We start from the raw sequence: 15,690 nt of genomic DNA on the forward strand, positions 1-15,690 counted from the left end.
ATGTGTGGTACGGTAAAAGATAGGATGAAGAACAAAAAAAATGATGGTGAAATTAAAGACAGGAGCAGGGAAGGAATCAATAAAAGGTATCAAAACATGAATGAGTCAATGAATGAGAGATGGAAGAATGGAGTCAAGAAAGGAAAGAGAAAGGAGAAAAAAAAAGCCAATAAATGAATGAGACAGCAGGAAGAGAGAATGAAAGAATGGATGAACTCATGGATTATAAATGGCTTGTCCTGAATGTGTCAGGAGTGTTTGCTCTTCTCTCTCTCCGATGGAAGAACCTGCTAAATCAATCGGAAGTTGGGTTTTTTTTGCCCACACAGTGGACCCCCGGTCATGATCAGTGTAATTTCCTCTTATGCTGGCACATTTCGCTTCCGGCAAATCTCATCTCTTTCCTCCCGTTTCCCTCCCGTTTCCCTCCCCGCCCTCCATCCACTCTTGCTGTACGGCAAAATTAGCGTTGCTGGTGCTGATCTGATGAGGTGTGTGTGTGTAAACTGTGAAGTACGAAGAGAAGGCTAATCGTCTTGCATTTAACAAAAACTACCCACGCTATTATGCTGTTGCCATTTAGTAGCTAGAACATTCCGCATTCCGGCTTCATTCCGGTATCCTTAATTATCTACAGGTCTAAACATGCCAACATTCCAAAGACAGTTCTAGAATTAAGTTGTCATTCCAAATTCTCCTTATTATTATGGGCTGGTAGGTTTGACATCACATGATTTATTTCCAAATCCCAGAGTGCAGTGTATACACATCACATACAGGCCTCTCTTCATGAAGGACGCTTGCCTTAAATGTGAATTGGCGTGGAGGAAGTAAACAGGATGATCATGTTCTGTAGCTGGTTAGTTTGCTAGCTCTTAAACTACTATTTCAGTATTCAGGAACAGTCCTAACACGGTACTACTCCGTCTTCACCTGTCAAATATCCCATCATTTATTATTATCTGTGTAACTGGCATTTTAATATCGTTCTGATTCCAAACATGGCCTCTCAAACTAGGGTTCCAGGGTACCCAGGGGTCCTTAATACGTTTCTGTGTGGGTTTAATAGAAAAGCAGAATTCATTTGATTTTATTATAATTGTGTTATTCTAATTACACAGCATATGAAAGGATTAATTTGAAGGATAATTCTGCACAATTCAAACTTAATTAAACCATAATATATTAACATGTTTTTCATGTTCTCTCAATCCAGTATCTTATTATTATTATTATTATTATTATTATCTGACTAAGACACATTTGAGAGCTATTGCAGAAGTGCAGTCCTCCATTTTGCCTCCCCCCCTCACTGACTCCCTCTCATTCTGTGCAAGAAGACTTTTTTGTTACCTTGTCCCACAGAGTTTATTAAGGAGCAGAGCTGTCAAGCTGTTTATTTCATGAATGTGATTAATGCAGTGGTGTAGTTAGCTGGTAGGGACACACACAAAAAAAGAGAAACTGCATGAATGAGCAAGTCGGAGAGCTCACGCTATGCTACTCTGTCGACCTGACAGCCATGACAGAGTCTGGAAATTCACATCGGATCCTGTCTGCTAACAATGGCCCCTGACACAATTAGCTTAGCAGATTACATAAAAGATGTGCTCATCCTCCCGAGTACATCTTCATCACAGATTGCGTACGAACACATTAAGTCCAAAAAGAAAAGGAAAAGAATAAATCATGAAACATTAATTGTTTTTGGGTCAATTCTTATGTTGGGGTTGAAATTTTGAAAGCTCACTGACGTCAGGAGGATTGCCATTATTATCTGCATGTCTAACACATTGCCAAAGAGTACTTTCATCTGCATTGGACTTTTTTTAATACATCACATTAGAAGAACGGAAAAAACATAAAAACCATAAATTCAAATAACTGTCAAGTCGGCCTGTTTAAATCCTGATTTGTAAAGGTCAATGCAGCACTAGTCGCAGTAAATCACACTGGATTGTTGCCAACCAGAGCTGAGGAGAAATCAAATTAAAAAAATAGAAATGGTCTCCAGAATTGACTCACGACGATGCCTCACAAAACACCCGAACAAATTCTTGGCAGGTCAGGAAGGACGAGCAGTTTCAGCTGTTTTGCAGCCGCGGCAGGTTTAATAATACACACTTAGTCACGGTAAAACCCCTCCAACCCTTCCAATTCTGTATCGCATGAGCTGAGATATCCCACTTACTATACAAGGATCACCATATAATGGGTTATGCCATTATGGGCTCAGCAAAAAAAGAAAAAAAAGCTCCATGGCAGCATTCATAAACATAAGCTGTGGTTCACTGCTGCACATTCTAGCAGTCTGTTTCCCGGTGTGTTCAGTGTACAAAATATTAGGACACCTGTTAATGTCACCTGTTAAATCTGAATGAAAGAGTGGAGATGTATACAAGTATGCAGACAGCCAATCAGTGACGAGATACAGTACATCATCCCTCCAGGTCTGAGCAGTTCCAGTGGTCAAGGTTCACAGGGATATTGTCAGGCCTCTGTGACTTCTAACCCTCTGTGTTGGCTATTTGGTTTGGTTTGGAGAATTTAAACTAAAAACAATTCTAAAATTTCAAACTCTGTAAATGCCAAATCTCTTTTTTTTGTTTTTGTGAAAACAATCACATTGGTTCTATGTTCATGTCCAGCCAACATTAATCTCATCTACAATTCTAACTAAAAAAAACTATGCTGGTACAATTAAAGATAGATTTTTTTTTAACCTAAATGTTATCTCTCAGATACCACTGCTCTGATTTTAATAACACTAGGAGGGGAAATACATGTACCTCTTCCTACTGATTGAACCGATGTCTATATCCAGAGCACCTTAAAATGACTACAACGGTAGAATAAGCTTCACTGTCCAGATTGCAAAGTGTCAAGAGTCACAGAGCCTTTAAGTATACCCACAAGTTAATAAGATAATGCAGGTATATGATATAATAGCTCATGAAAAGGGTAAAAGAGAGTTTGATATTTGGAGAAGAGAGGATATACTTTGAATCAGATTGCAGATGTACACACAGGAAGGTGGAATATCACAAGGGTACTAATATTTTGTACACTTAGAACACACAAATGCCCTAAACTCAATATACGGCAATATAAATTACTCACATCCATTCTGGAAACTAAGATATGTCAGTGTTTAACATGCAACAAGGCTCAAATGTGACATGTTACCCTATTAATCAGTTCATGTTGAATAAACACAAGGTCAAACTCGGGCCAGTTCCAGTTTTGTTTCTGTGACTGTGCACTGAAATTTCGGTCTGTTCCAATTACATTCAAAATAATTTTGGGTAAGATGCTTTATGATTTTTTTAAGAAACTTGTTGTATTATTCATACACGTTAATGAATATGCAGGGTTGCCCCAGTTTTCTAATGTCATACAAACTCATTCATGTCCAGACTGTGTTCCTAATGTGAGGAAGTTTAATATAGAAACCTCTGACATGTGTCTTTAAGGGGGCTTCCATTCAGGGAAAGGTTACTAATTATTATATTATCATCATCACCAACATCATCATCATCATCATCATCATCATGAAATCATATTTAGCAGTCTGCTTTTGGGAGAGTGGCACATTACCTTGACCACCAAAACAAGCACTCAGGATACTGTGTGGATACCAAGGAATGTAGCCAACTAGCACCATGATAACTAGAGATCCTAAAATATCTCTATGTATATCTTAATGGGAATATTGTTTTACAGTCTGATTGGGGCTAAAGGTGCAGGGACAGGTTAAACATAAATAGATAAAATAAACCTTAAATAGTCTAATTTGGTCTTAGCATGTTGAGCAATGGGCAGAATTACCTTTGTTGTAAACTGCAAAGAGCAAATGAAAGAGATCGACAGATTGAGAACAACCAAAAACAGTGAGATGATTAAACACAAAGCAACAGAATTTTAGTAACATCTCTATATATTAATATATATAAACTTTTCTTCTTCTTTTTTAAATTAAACAAATAAATACAAACCTTTCTTGGTGATAACCTTAGCTAAACCCTTAAAAAGGTATTTAGAGAAGGTAATGAAAGGCAGAAACAGCACATTACCAGGTCTTTTCTGGATATTGTTTGGCTACATTCCTGTCTTATCCGACTGAGTCTTGGTGGCAACTCCTACCTTTAAAGTTCGGTCGAATCCTGGCATCGTAACCCGAAACCTTGCCCATGAGTTTGTCCAGGAACTCGGAGGGCGGCATCGGGGAGGCAGCTTTCCTCGCCGCAGCTTCTTTCGATGCTGCCAAGCTGGAAGACAGAAAGGTAAATTTGGTTAGAGAAAGATGCAGAGAGAGAGAGAGAGAGAGAGAGATGCAATGTTGTGATCGAATTGTAATGAGAAAGAAAACTTCTGACAGGCAGAAAGATGAATGTGAGATTGGATTGTAGTCATAATACATCAAAAGTCTTTCACATTCAGATCAATTTATCATATACAGTCTGGCAGTGTTGCCAGCATCCAAGAGAGAAAAGGGCCAAGGGTTAAAGGTCACAGTAGCCTGACAATAGACAGATAATGTAAACTGTCCACTCGGGTAAAAACTACTGCAATAGTCTTTCGTTTAAAAAACCTCGATTTACATTAAAAATGTCATGAAATGTGCAACCTGAACTCTTGCACTACGTTCATTCAACAATCCAACAACATTCAACAAAGAACCAGTGTTTCCAGCAGCCTGTCCTCACCAGAGAAACATTGTTTTATGACCAGTACTTATATTTCAAGGGGCTGTAGTAATTATGATAGGGAGCAAATGAGGAAATCAGGTGACATGTTATAAAGAGCAACACACTCAGAAATACACCCAGACCTTCACCCAGGAGGAGGAATAAAGGACAATGTTGCAATCTAAGTGGAACTGATGAGACTGGAAGAAAAGTGAGTTAGTCGTTAGGTAACTCTTGAATGTGGTTGTTTTAGGAGTCTGCAGTGAACAATGTTTCCCCCAACTTCAGCATGAAACTCTGCATTTCTGCCTCAATTTAATGTATTTCATATTGAATTCTACACTGGGACAAAGCAGGATCATTAAAAATTCAGGTCATAGTTATAGAAAAGGAGTATGGGTTATTATACAATCGACAGTAGTAAGGTGACAAATTCAGTTTTCACTCGTGGTTACTAAAAGCTCGCTGTGCCAACATTATTTTTATATTTTTAACTTTCACAATAGACCTTTTTCACAGCAGCCATTTTGACTGATTAGAGATCTTACTAATGATACTAACGTTAATTAAGGTTCTGTTCCATTCAGGTCCAACAGAGTCAGTGCTGGGGGCTGTTATTGTAACTGGAACGGCTAAATGGAGCAGAACCTTAACTTTACCCTACTATTTCATGGCAAATTAGCTGCTGTAAAAAAGGACTATTCTGAAAGGATGGATTAAAAAAAAATGTTTTATGTCATGTATATACTAAAAAAAAATATGTTTTCTTTGAATGAGAGATTTAAATGCACTAAGAACTATTGAAAGACTATTAGCTATATTGTTTAAATATCAATCCTTCATTCATTCATTCATTATATCTCTCTATTCCTGGAGGTTATCCCTGGACCTGCACACACCAGGGCTAAAAATAAGGTTAATTTATCATCATTTAATTTCATTTAGTTTTATCTAATTTAATTAAAAAGTGACTAATTGGAAGTCAACTTTTACAGTCCATGCTGACCGTAGTTTAATGCATTAGTGGTTACACGCGCTTCTTTCCTTTTAAGTAGTTATTCAAACTAATGCTCTAATTCACTTAACCAGCTCAGTGTCCTGCTGAGTGCCACATTGATTTTACAATAAGGCCGTGGTATTTGCACAGTTGACTTCTTTACCTTATTAAGCCCATAACGCTCATTAGATGCTCTCTGCATAATGTCAAATCCCCAGTACGGCCTTTAGCCCACAGACTTACAATGACTCCAGCTCTAACAGTCAATAACACTCCACACATACACACACACACACCAACACACCAACACACACACTGTGAACGCATGGATCGAGCCAAAGTATCCAAACAGCATGTGTACCTGAAAATGATTACCAAAGGAAAAAAAATAGACCACATACTTTAGTGATTAATGAGTAAAAGAAAGTTCACTAATTGGCTCCCTGGTTACCACAAGAAGACTTAGGGTACATTTGAATATAATCCTGGGAATTCAAGAATTAAAGAGAGATTGTGTTTATGATCATCTATCAATTTAGAACTGTAAATTACTACACTGCTCACTTACTATTGTACACACACTTTTATGTTTCTACTATACTTGTGAGGATCCTCATTGACATAATGCATGCAATCATTTTTCCCAACTTTCTAAAATTGTCCTTACTATTCACCAATGGTCCTCATTTAGCAAAAGCATCTTGACTTTGCAAAACTGTCCTGTATTTTGAAAATGTCCTGATTATCTAAAAACGTCTTGTCTTTCCAAAATGTCCTCAAACTCAAGGTCTAAAACTTAAATAGGTCCTCACAAAGATAGGAGTACGAGAGGTACAACACACACCTCTTCTGCCTACTTCACCTCAAATTCATTCCACTGGATTTTTATTTAAAGAAATATACACATTCAGTATTATTTCAATTTGTCTATAACATTCAGTTTATTTGTGTAAGTGATTTTAGTACTATGTACCATTGCTATGATTCACTGTGACTCATCATTCATTCAGGTGAAACTGTGATTATCACTTATTGATGTTGCTTTTAATTCTTGTGTTACAAGCTGTCTGAACATTTAAAAAAAGACAAGTCTTGGGATTTGAAGTGAAATGCTTTGCTGCTTGCGTTAGATGGGAAGTGAACTGACAGTGACTTCATTCTGGGCGAGGACTGAACTGACCCGTGGCCTTACAGTGGACCGGCATTAGCGGCCACTTGTAGTGCAGTTTGTATTTGATTGCATCATTTCTCGCTGCGCCCGGAGAAAGAGCATGGACAGCAGTGTGATCTGGGCTATAAATAAGCTGCTGTACTGACCCATTTCATTTGACTACAGCCTCACAATGAGCTTTTAAACCAACAAGACGCAGGAAGGACTGTGTAGCCCTCTTACAGTTTTACTCTTAGAATTAATTATAGTGGTCAGTAATATATTTATTGATTAGTAATTTGTTGGGTTAAGTAATTGCTTCTTCTTAATATTTATATTTAAAGGTTTATTGCACAGTTTGGCCATTGTGGTGTAGAGTTAATTTAAAAAAGTTAAACCAGTTTTTTAATTCAATCAGCTGCATAATTTGTCTCTATTGACTTCTTGACTTCTTGAACCTCAGCTAGAAGCACTTTATTAAGGTCATATTTTCCAACTATATTAAATATGTCTACTGATTTCTTTGAGAAATATGAAATATTCTAGGCATGATTTATTCAGTTTTTTGTGATGGTGCAGCCATAAAAAATATCTTAAGCTTGAATATTTTACTTCATTTAAATATCATAGCTTTGATACTAACTAAATTTGATACTAACACACAATTTTGGGGAAATTAAATAGAAAATGTTGCTAATATGACACAAAATAATCCGTAGTTAAGGATGGAAAGGAGAAGGATAACTAAAAACACTGAAAACGTGTTTTAAATTCACCTGGCAAAGAAATGCCAGTCATTGACTTTGCTGATCAAAATCCTTCAACATTTGAGCCTAAACATAACTCATCAAAATCTATTAATATGCATGGTTATTGCCATGCATGTTTTATTTTGTCTCCGGCTGAGCCACAAGAAGTTATGGATGGGGTGTCTATGAGGAATAATTCATTGTGGTGCTGGAACATTTTTACTTTGCAGCACTCAGACGTCCGGTGAAGCAGCAGTCAGCCTCAGACATCAGGACTTCCTCTCAGCTCAGCTCATGGTATCAATGATTGAAAACAGACGGAAGTTTAATCAGAGTGGAACATAAACTGGATCTGACTTGTTTGCTTAAGTTTTTAGACTTAGTGAAGTTCAGAAAGTCTGTGGAGTGACCAAAACCAGCACATGACCTTTCTTGACCCCCAGTTAAAGACTAAAGCAATTTCCATAAATGCCTGTAAGAGCAACACAGTGAGTCCGAAAGTGAAAATGAAAATTATTCAGCCATTAGTTGTAACTGCTGATGAGTGTGGGGGAGGGGAGCTTCGCCGCATTAATCTCTCATAAATTAAAATGACAGATGATACAGCCGATCGCGCTTAAATTTTCACCTTCTAAATGTAAAACCGCTAACCGTGACTTTCAATATGGTAAATCGTGACGCGCGGCATGATAAATAGTGCCATTAGCAATTCATAAACACGTAATGCAGTCAGCGCTGTCGCTTTATCAGGAAACTGCTGATCAGAATCACAGTCTGCAGGGTGAAAACGGGAATTATGGAGTGGCCGTGATCGGAAAACAAAATAAAACGGGACAAATGCCTCGTTAGTCCTTGTCTCATGATGTGGTCATGTACAACACAAATGTTTAAGTAGATACACACAAACTTGTATAGAAAACTGCAGAAATACACACGCTAGTCTCACACACACACACACACACACACACACACACCGACCTTCCAAGCAACTCGCCCTCATCAGTGCAAAACATCGGAAAACAAATCATGCAGGGCACCAAGGAGACAGAGGAAGGAGGGTGAAGGAGGATGATGTGGGTGTGTGCATGTGTGTGTCTGTGTAGTTGTGTGTGTGTGTGTGTGTGTGTGTGTGAGGGGGAAGAAGAGGAGGAGGAGAAGACCAATAAATTAAGTTTGGTTGCTGTCTCCGTCCACCCTGCTACCAGCCGCTCAGGTCACCCTGCCTGTCAGGTCACCGACCAAGCTGCCTGCAGAGTCACATGACCTCCTCAACACACACACACACACACACACACACACACACACACACACACACACACACACACACTGGAGGCAGCTACCAATGACGGACCCAGCCATGCAGTCTCCGTCTGTCTGCGGTGTTAAACGGTGATGATGTTATAAACGACCATAAATCATCACACTGATAATGACATTATAATGATCATAACTGAGGATATTGATGACAGTGCTCAAAACAAGTTAGCATTACATAAATAATGCTGTCGCAGTTCTGTGTCTCATGAATCATAATGATGATGTTGAGGGAAACTAACAAGCTAAATGCTGTGAGGACAAACAATGTTATTTTGGTACCATAAGACAGTCACTTAACCTTGTGCAGCAGAGTTGCACAGAACACAAGTTCAAGCTGCTCTCATTGATATTTTTTACAATATGTTAATGTATCAAATGATGTAATGTAAAAAAAACCAGACAAACCTGCAGAGATTTATCACCAACTCTACACCTATATGGAGAATTTTTTTAGCCTCTTTTAGCTAACTGTTTTGGTTTTAAGGCACATATACACTGCGGTTCAATCTCAGCACTCTCATTAACCTCATTTTCATCATAAAACAAACCCTGATAAACCCACTGTACACTACCTTAAACCACACACAGAAATAGTCAGAGACTAGCTGGCAAACATCCAACAGCTAAGGAGTCAAAATGTGTTGCTGGGGGCCAAATCAGAGCTGAAAGGAGAGTGAATGTTCATTCAACAGGTGGTCAGAAAAACAGCATGCTGCATGTGCAAACAGGCAACTAGCAACCTTTTCACAAGTTGAGGGCATAGACATTTTTGACTTAGGTCAGTCTATTTCAGAAGCTGCAATATGGCATCATAAAACATGGTAGACCATTGCAGCAGTGGTTACATTCTGAAGTGAGGAGTGGTGAGAGTTAGGGGCTTCCTCTGCAGTCTGATTGGAAACTTGAGACACGGAAATGATGAGAAAGACACATTTCAGCCAATCTCTATGAAAAGATATCTGTACATGAATGCAGATACATTTTTAAATAGCAAATAGAAAGTCTCACTGATGCTGCTTGGAACTCCTGTAATTGATGTTATTATAATATTGTCTCACGTGAATAAATGATGTTTCTCTGTGTCCGCAGCTGACGGATGAGGCTGTGTTCTCTCTGTCTGTCTCTGCTGTAAAATGATGCCGGTGACGCTGATGATGTTGTAATGATCATAAATCATAACACACATAATTGTATTATAACCATCAGGACTGATGATGTTGATAATCAGACTGAAACATTTAAGTGAGCTGATCATTGATCACAAGATCATAAATCAGATCATAATGCCATAGTGGTTGTGAGTTTGATGAATTTGGCCGTCTGAGTTGCATCTTTTGTTAGCTTGTATCATAAATGACTTTTTTTTAAATTATAATTTATATATATTTTTTGCTCTTTTGTTTCTTTGTAGGTAAAGCATCTGTCACTGAAAGAACTTGCATCAGTTAGTGGATAAATCCAATAAGCACAGAGAGGGGACACACATACTCTGAGGGACTAAATGACAAATAGTCTTGTAGTGTATGAGGGGTTTTGACTCAGTCCGCTGCCTCATGATTCAGTCCAAGTCCACTGGAAAATGGACAAATCTGGAACGAATAAACACGTTGATAGAGGCACGCTTTAGGCCAATCAGGACAGGAGATACATCAACATTTTATAACATTTGTGGCCTTTCAAAGTCGGAAATTTTGACCTTTAGATGCAGACCTCCCATTAGGGAGGAGGTAATTTTTTAAATGCCAGTGCACAGAGCCAACATTTGTCACATCTCAAAGTTTCATCAGAGCCAAGCCAGAGGTGTCTGAGGGAACAGCACTCCACTAAGCTCCAAACAAGGATTTAAGTCATTTCAGGGTTTTAAAATTTAAATAAACACTGTCAACATTGTCAGTATCTGCACCGATGTTCCTTCGCCAGAAGAGAAATCAGACAGCTCAATCCAGCGTCAAACAGCAAAGCTTACAGGTCACGCATATCAGTGATGCTAGAAGAATCATGTGGGACATAAGTTCAGGAAATAAAAAAAGGGTATTTCCAGTGAGCGGAGGGATGATTTTGTCTTTACTTCCTGTCTCTCTGCTCATCATCACTGCCTTTCTCTCTTTCTCATTCTGACATTATGACGAGCTGAACTACTGAGCAGCAAAACAGGGTTAAACTGCAGTTATTCACACTTGCATCCTTTGTGTCCTCATGTGAAATAATTTGATTTGACTCAGTGAGATACTGATTGTTATATGTGATGGCAAAACCACAAAAATATATTAGTTGTTATCATTTCTATAGTAAGACAGATAATGATAAAAAAATATATATATATTTTCAGTGACGTGACAAAACGTACAGAAATGGTCCGAAGCAGCACAGTTATTTGTGGAAAGTACTTTGTCATTTTTTTATGAATGCATGGTCCACGGCACATTTTGTGGAACTCCTGCATGTCGTCAGCAGACCTCCCTCCAGTTGTCCTTGTTGTGGTGACAGAAGGTCACATGTCTGCTGGCCAATGCTGCACTTTATGTCATCACTCCTCTAAAATAAAAAAAACGAATATTGATTTTCTTTTTTGCCCTTACAGAATGCAATCTGCATGAATTCCTCTCCAGCATTAGTGACAAAAGGTCAACAATTTACTGTATTGTACTTGATTGGATTGTACAGATGTGTCCAACAATACAGTCCAGTAACAGCCTGTAGTTAAAAATAACCCAAATGTCTAAAAGATATACCTCCTAGACACCTTTTGATGTAAAAATGAATTATCAGTGATGACTGGGAAACGTTATGCTCCCTTACTTCGAAAGCAGTTTTACTTGTTCTACAGACATGCTTTGTATTATGTAAAAAAACTCTATTAGTGGTTGCTTACATAGATAGACGACAAATATCTTCTAGTTTCAAACTGCTGAAAGCTCTGTCATCATCTTTTGGGCCAAATTAAAGGTTTTGGGGGCCAATTTGGCAAGACTGCCGCGCTTTTTTAGGCAGTTACATCCAAATTTAAGTTACCTTAAAGTCTGTTCACCACTGGCAAATGTGCTGACTGATTTAAATTCACAATAATATATAGTATTAATATTGAAATAAACATTTCTCTGTGATGTATTTCATAGTTTTAAAGTTTATTTCTCATTGTGACTGAGCAGAACGCATGAGGATGACTAAAACCTGGAGCTCTCATTGTTAGACTTCCTGTGAATGGCATCATTCATTTCCAATGAAATAAAATACTTCCCAGGGACTCAAACCTCAAGTTAGCATAATTGCCCTGAGATGTAGCTGTTTTAGTACACTGGTCTCAATAAAAAGCTTAGAATATGTATTTCATTCAGTTTGTTGAGGACAAGATATCACAGGTTCATCAATTTTCATTGGATACTCATTTTTAATTTATATCCAAAAACAGTAGGGGCCTGGAGACGTGCAATGTTGTGTACCAACTGAAATTTTAAACACATAAGAAACACTAATGCTTTTCAGTTTTTTAGGAATCAGTTTGGATATGCAACTTTTACAAGAAGCATAGCATGAGCACTGAAGTACACAAACAGCACAGCTCTCATCCTTCCATCTATCTGCATGACGCATAAAGCAGCTCTGAAGCACGCTTTTAACTAAATTACATTTATTAAAATCATGCAGAGCATGATTGTGTTAACAGTGAAAGTGATCTAAGATATTACTGTGACCACTGAAATTAAATCAAGAACATTTCCGTAAGTGATTAGCCTGTTTTTTTCACACTAGCTGCTCTCTTGTGGATGTGCTCCCGATGTCACACGAGCGATGAGTGAGGAGAGCGAGGGAAGTGAAGTCAATTGATGATGACGATAGCTGTCAATAGCTTGACAGAGCCTAACAACCTCAGGTGTCACTGGAGAATCTGCGTGGACAACCTGAAGGAACACACCATCTCTAAAGCATCAATAATCAGATAATGGACCTCTGATGGCGTCTCCAAAAACTGCAGAGCTCACACGCTCAGAGTTGACGCCGATCAATGAAAAGACATCAGGCTTTTGAGGCCCATCACACTTCATCCAATTCTTTTCTCTGTGACAGCAAATTAGGTGGATCAGAGATTATCTCGGTGCCAATAATTCCCGCCGCGACGTGACGAATTTGAGCTTAATCCTCTTTACAGCGGCGACAAGTGGGAGTGTGATAGGATCAAGCTCTCGCAAAAAAAAAAAAAATTTCTGTTGTTTGGGCACAGCGCTTGTTGCCGAGATGATACAATAAAGCATAAGACCCATGTGAAATGGCTTTCAAATTAGCACTGAACAAACACACTGCTGGGCTGATGACGGTGCAATCAGATTAGTCACAGACTGGGATTACACCAGTGTGTCCTCGACACACAGATAATTTTGCCCGGATGTGAAGCATGGGACAACACTTTGGGCTGAATTACACTGACACTGTGAAAATCAGAAGGGGGGTTGCACTTCTACTTGTAGCCTTTCAACCTCTAACTGTTAAAGGACCCAGGGGTTTGCTGTTGAACCCCTTTTTGACCGCTCAGTGGTTTGTGTTTGTGCCCTGTTCCCAACAGTGTACAGACAGCACATTACATTACAGCTTCATTTTATTTTGAGACCCAGGAACTAATTCTCTCTCTATTTTTATTTTATTTTACTTTAGGTTTAAGGTTGACAATAAAGTGACAAACAAACTACTTAACTAACTGGAGCTACGTGGCCCCAGATTATCTGTGTCAATTACTAACTAACTAAAAAAACTGTGAAATATGATTAAAAGCTACAGAAAAAGCAAGACAGAGGACCTAGAGTCAAACTAGATGAAGACAAGAAAAAAACCAGTTTGAGTCCCAGGAATGCTGTGATAATCAGCCTTTGAGAGCTAATCTTCCCTTTTTGTAGAACTAGTGAGTGGGGTTGCACTGAGCAGCTCCCAGGGGTCAAAATGAATAGCAGAGAGCACTAATAATTCTCAACAATGGCGTCTACAATCCCTGGATAAACAAAGGTTAAATTGTGATATATATCCTCTGTCTCTGATGCAGCGTCCAGACTCAACCCACTCATTCTTACACAGTGTCAGTCTCCTACCAAGAGAACTGTGGTTAAAGTAATCTAAAACCAGGAGGGCTTTTACGCCCTCAGTTTTCTGCCCTCCTTTAGTGAGACTCTCACATACTAACAGTGTAGTCAGACCAGAACTATCAAGGCATACCTTGACGAGAAAGTGGCCTTGCATTGCCAGACTAATCCACAAATTCAGCCATCTTAGTTGTTCACGAAACTGCGCCTGTACAGCAATTATATGAAACCCGCCCCCTATTAGATCAACTGAAATATGTCTGAGCAAATAAAACATGAGCTTGCAGATTAATCTGGTTCCCAGGCTAGGCTAAAAGCAGACAAGAGTTTTAAGCATTGGCTCTGGAGCTGGCTGCCAGGCTACCAATACCGCTCCATCCCTGTTTGAATCCCTGTCCCTTTGATTTAACTGAAGCCATGTGACTTACCTCCCTGCCATGTTCTTTCAAAATAATGTTATATTAGCAGGAATACAAATAATAAAATACTTCCCAAACAAGAGGTCAGTGCCACTCTCTTTCTAAAACTGGATTGGGATTATAGGGCCTGTCGAGGGCAGTACACAGTCTGAGAGACGACAGACAACTAGATAACTTCCTGCTTATTGGCACAGATCCCGGGTCAGGAAAACTCTAAAAATAATCTGTCAGGCAGGTTACGAATCATGTGACTTTTGGTTATAAACCCTGGTTGTAATCCGACAGTCTGAGTCTGGACTAACAAAATAAAAAAAAATAAAAATGCAGGTGGTCATGAAGGTGTACTCGCTGTAGTGGCAAGCTATCTCTTCCTGTTTCCTTTTCGTCAGTGTCATGCATGAGTGAGGGAAGATCCACTTCTGTTTTCTCTGCTCCTCCACAAAATACATATTCATTGGGTCACAGAGCCAAACATCTGCCAGGTGTCTATTCTATTTGCATAAATGCTACACTTAAAGGTGAGACTGGTACTCTTAAAAGCCCACCTGCTTTAATACTACTCATACTAGCTCAGCTTCCATGAATAAACCAGTTAACAGAATATGTTCACCTCCCACTCTGACTGACTGTAGATCAGCTCTGACAAAAAGCTCCTGCAGCAAGTATTAACATCTGTGGAGTCCAAAACACACCGGCCACAAACAACCACAGCTTACACAGAGCATACACAGTTGAAAAGAAGTTGTGCACTGTCTTCTTATTTCACTTGATTCCAACAGACTCCCTCTCCAGCTGTGGCTACCCAGGAAATGTTGTTTCAAATATAATCTTCATAATGCTGAGTCTGTGGCTTGCAGAGGTCCAGATGCAGTGTGACAGCTTCAACAGCCCAGCAGCTACCATCACGAAAGGTGTAGCAGCTGGAATGAACCAACGCACCTTTACTTATGGCAAACACTCTGACTTGTCCGAGCAGGAAAAGCACAGTGTGTCTCATATCATTAACCATGACTCTGGTACTGTTTAGCCTACAGTCACACCAGTTGTTGTGCACACCATGCACAACAGTAGGGAACTGGTCCTAAACAACTAAATGTGATGAAGCCACTATTCCTGTTATTTGCTGCACTTGTGTTTGACAAGCTGAAATCTCTGCTATGAGGTCTACTGAAAACGCAAAGATATATATTAAAGAAACATATATAATATAAGTTCTTGTGTTTTAGATATTAGTTTGCAAGAGATGGTGAAAGTGAAAATAAATATTGTTTCTATGCCACATTGGGCAATTTAATTTGGAAAAA

General features: G+C 38.9%; 1 protein-coding gene across 5 annotated transcripts in view; it reads right to left on the reverse strand.

Moving 5' to 3' along the window:
* Window positions 1–15,690, reverse strand: part of glra1 (glycine receptor, alpha 1) — a 111,911-nt gene that overhangs the window by 82,617 nt on the left and 13,604 nt on the right. For 3 of the 5 annotated variants that reach the window (XM_051420703.1, XM_051420702.1, XM_051420700.1), the window contains exon 2: window positions 4,144–4,268. In XM_051420703.1, the coding sequence (XP_051276663.1) occupies window positions 4,144–4,268 (125 nt within the window). Of the gene's footprint in view, window positions 1–3,828; window positions 3,841–4,143; window positions 4,269–15,690 lie in introns of all 5 variants that reach the window. The other 2 variants (XM_051420701.1, XM_051420698.1) reach the window with 1 other exon arrangement.

The sequence above is a fragment of the Dicentrarchus labrax genome, unplaced genomic scaffold (assembly GCF_905237075.1).
Source record: "Dicentrarchus labrax unplaced genomic scaffold, dlabrax2021, whole genome shotgun sequence".
NCBI lineage: Eukaryota > Metazoa > Chordata > Actinopteri > Moronidae > Dicentrarchus > Dicentrarchus labrax.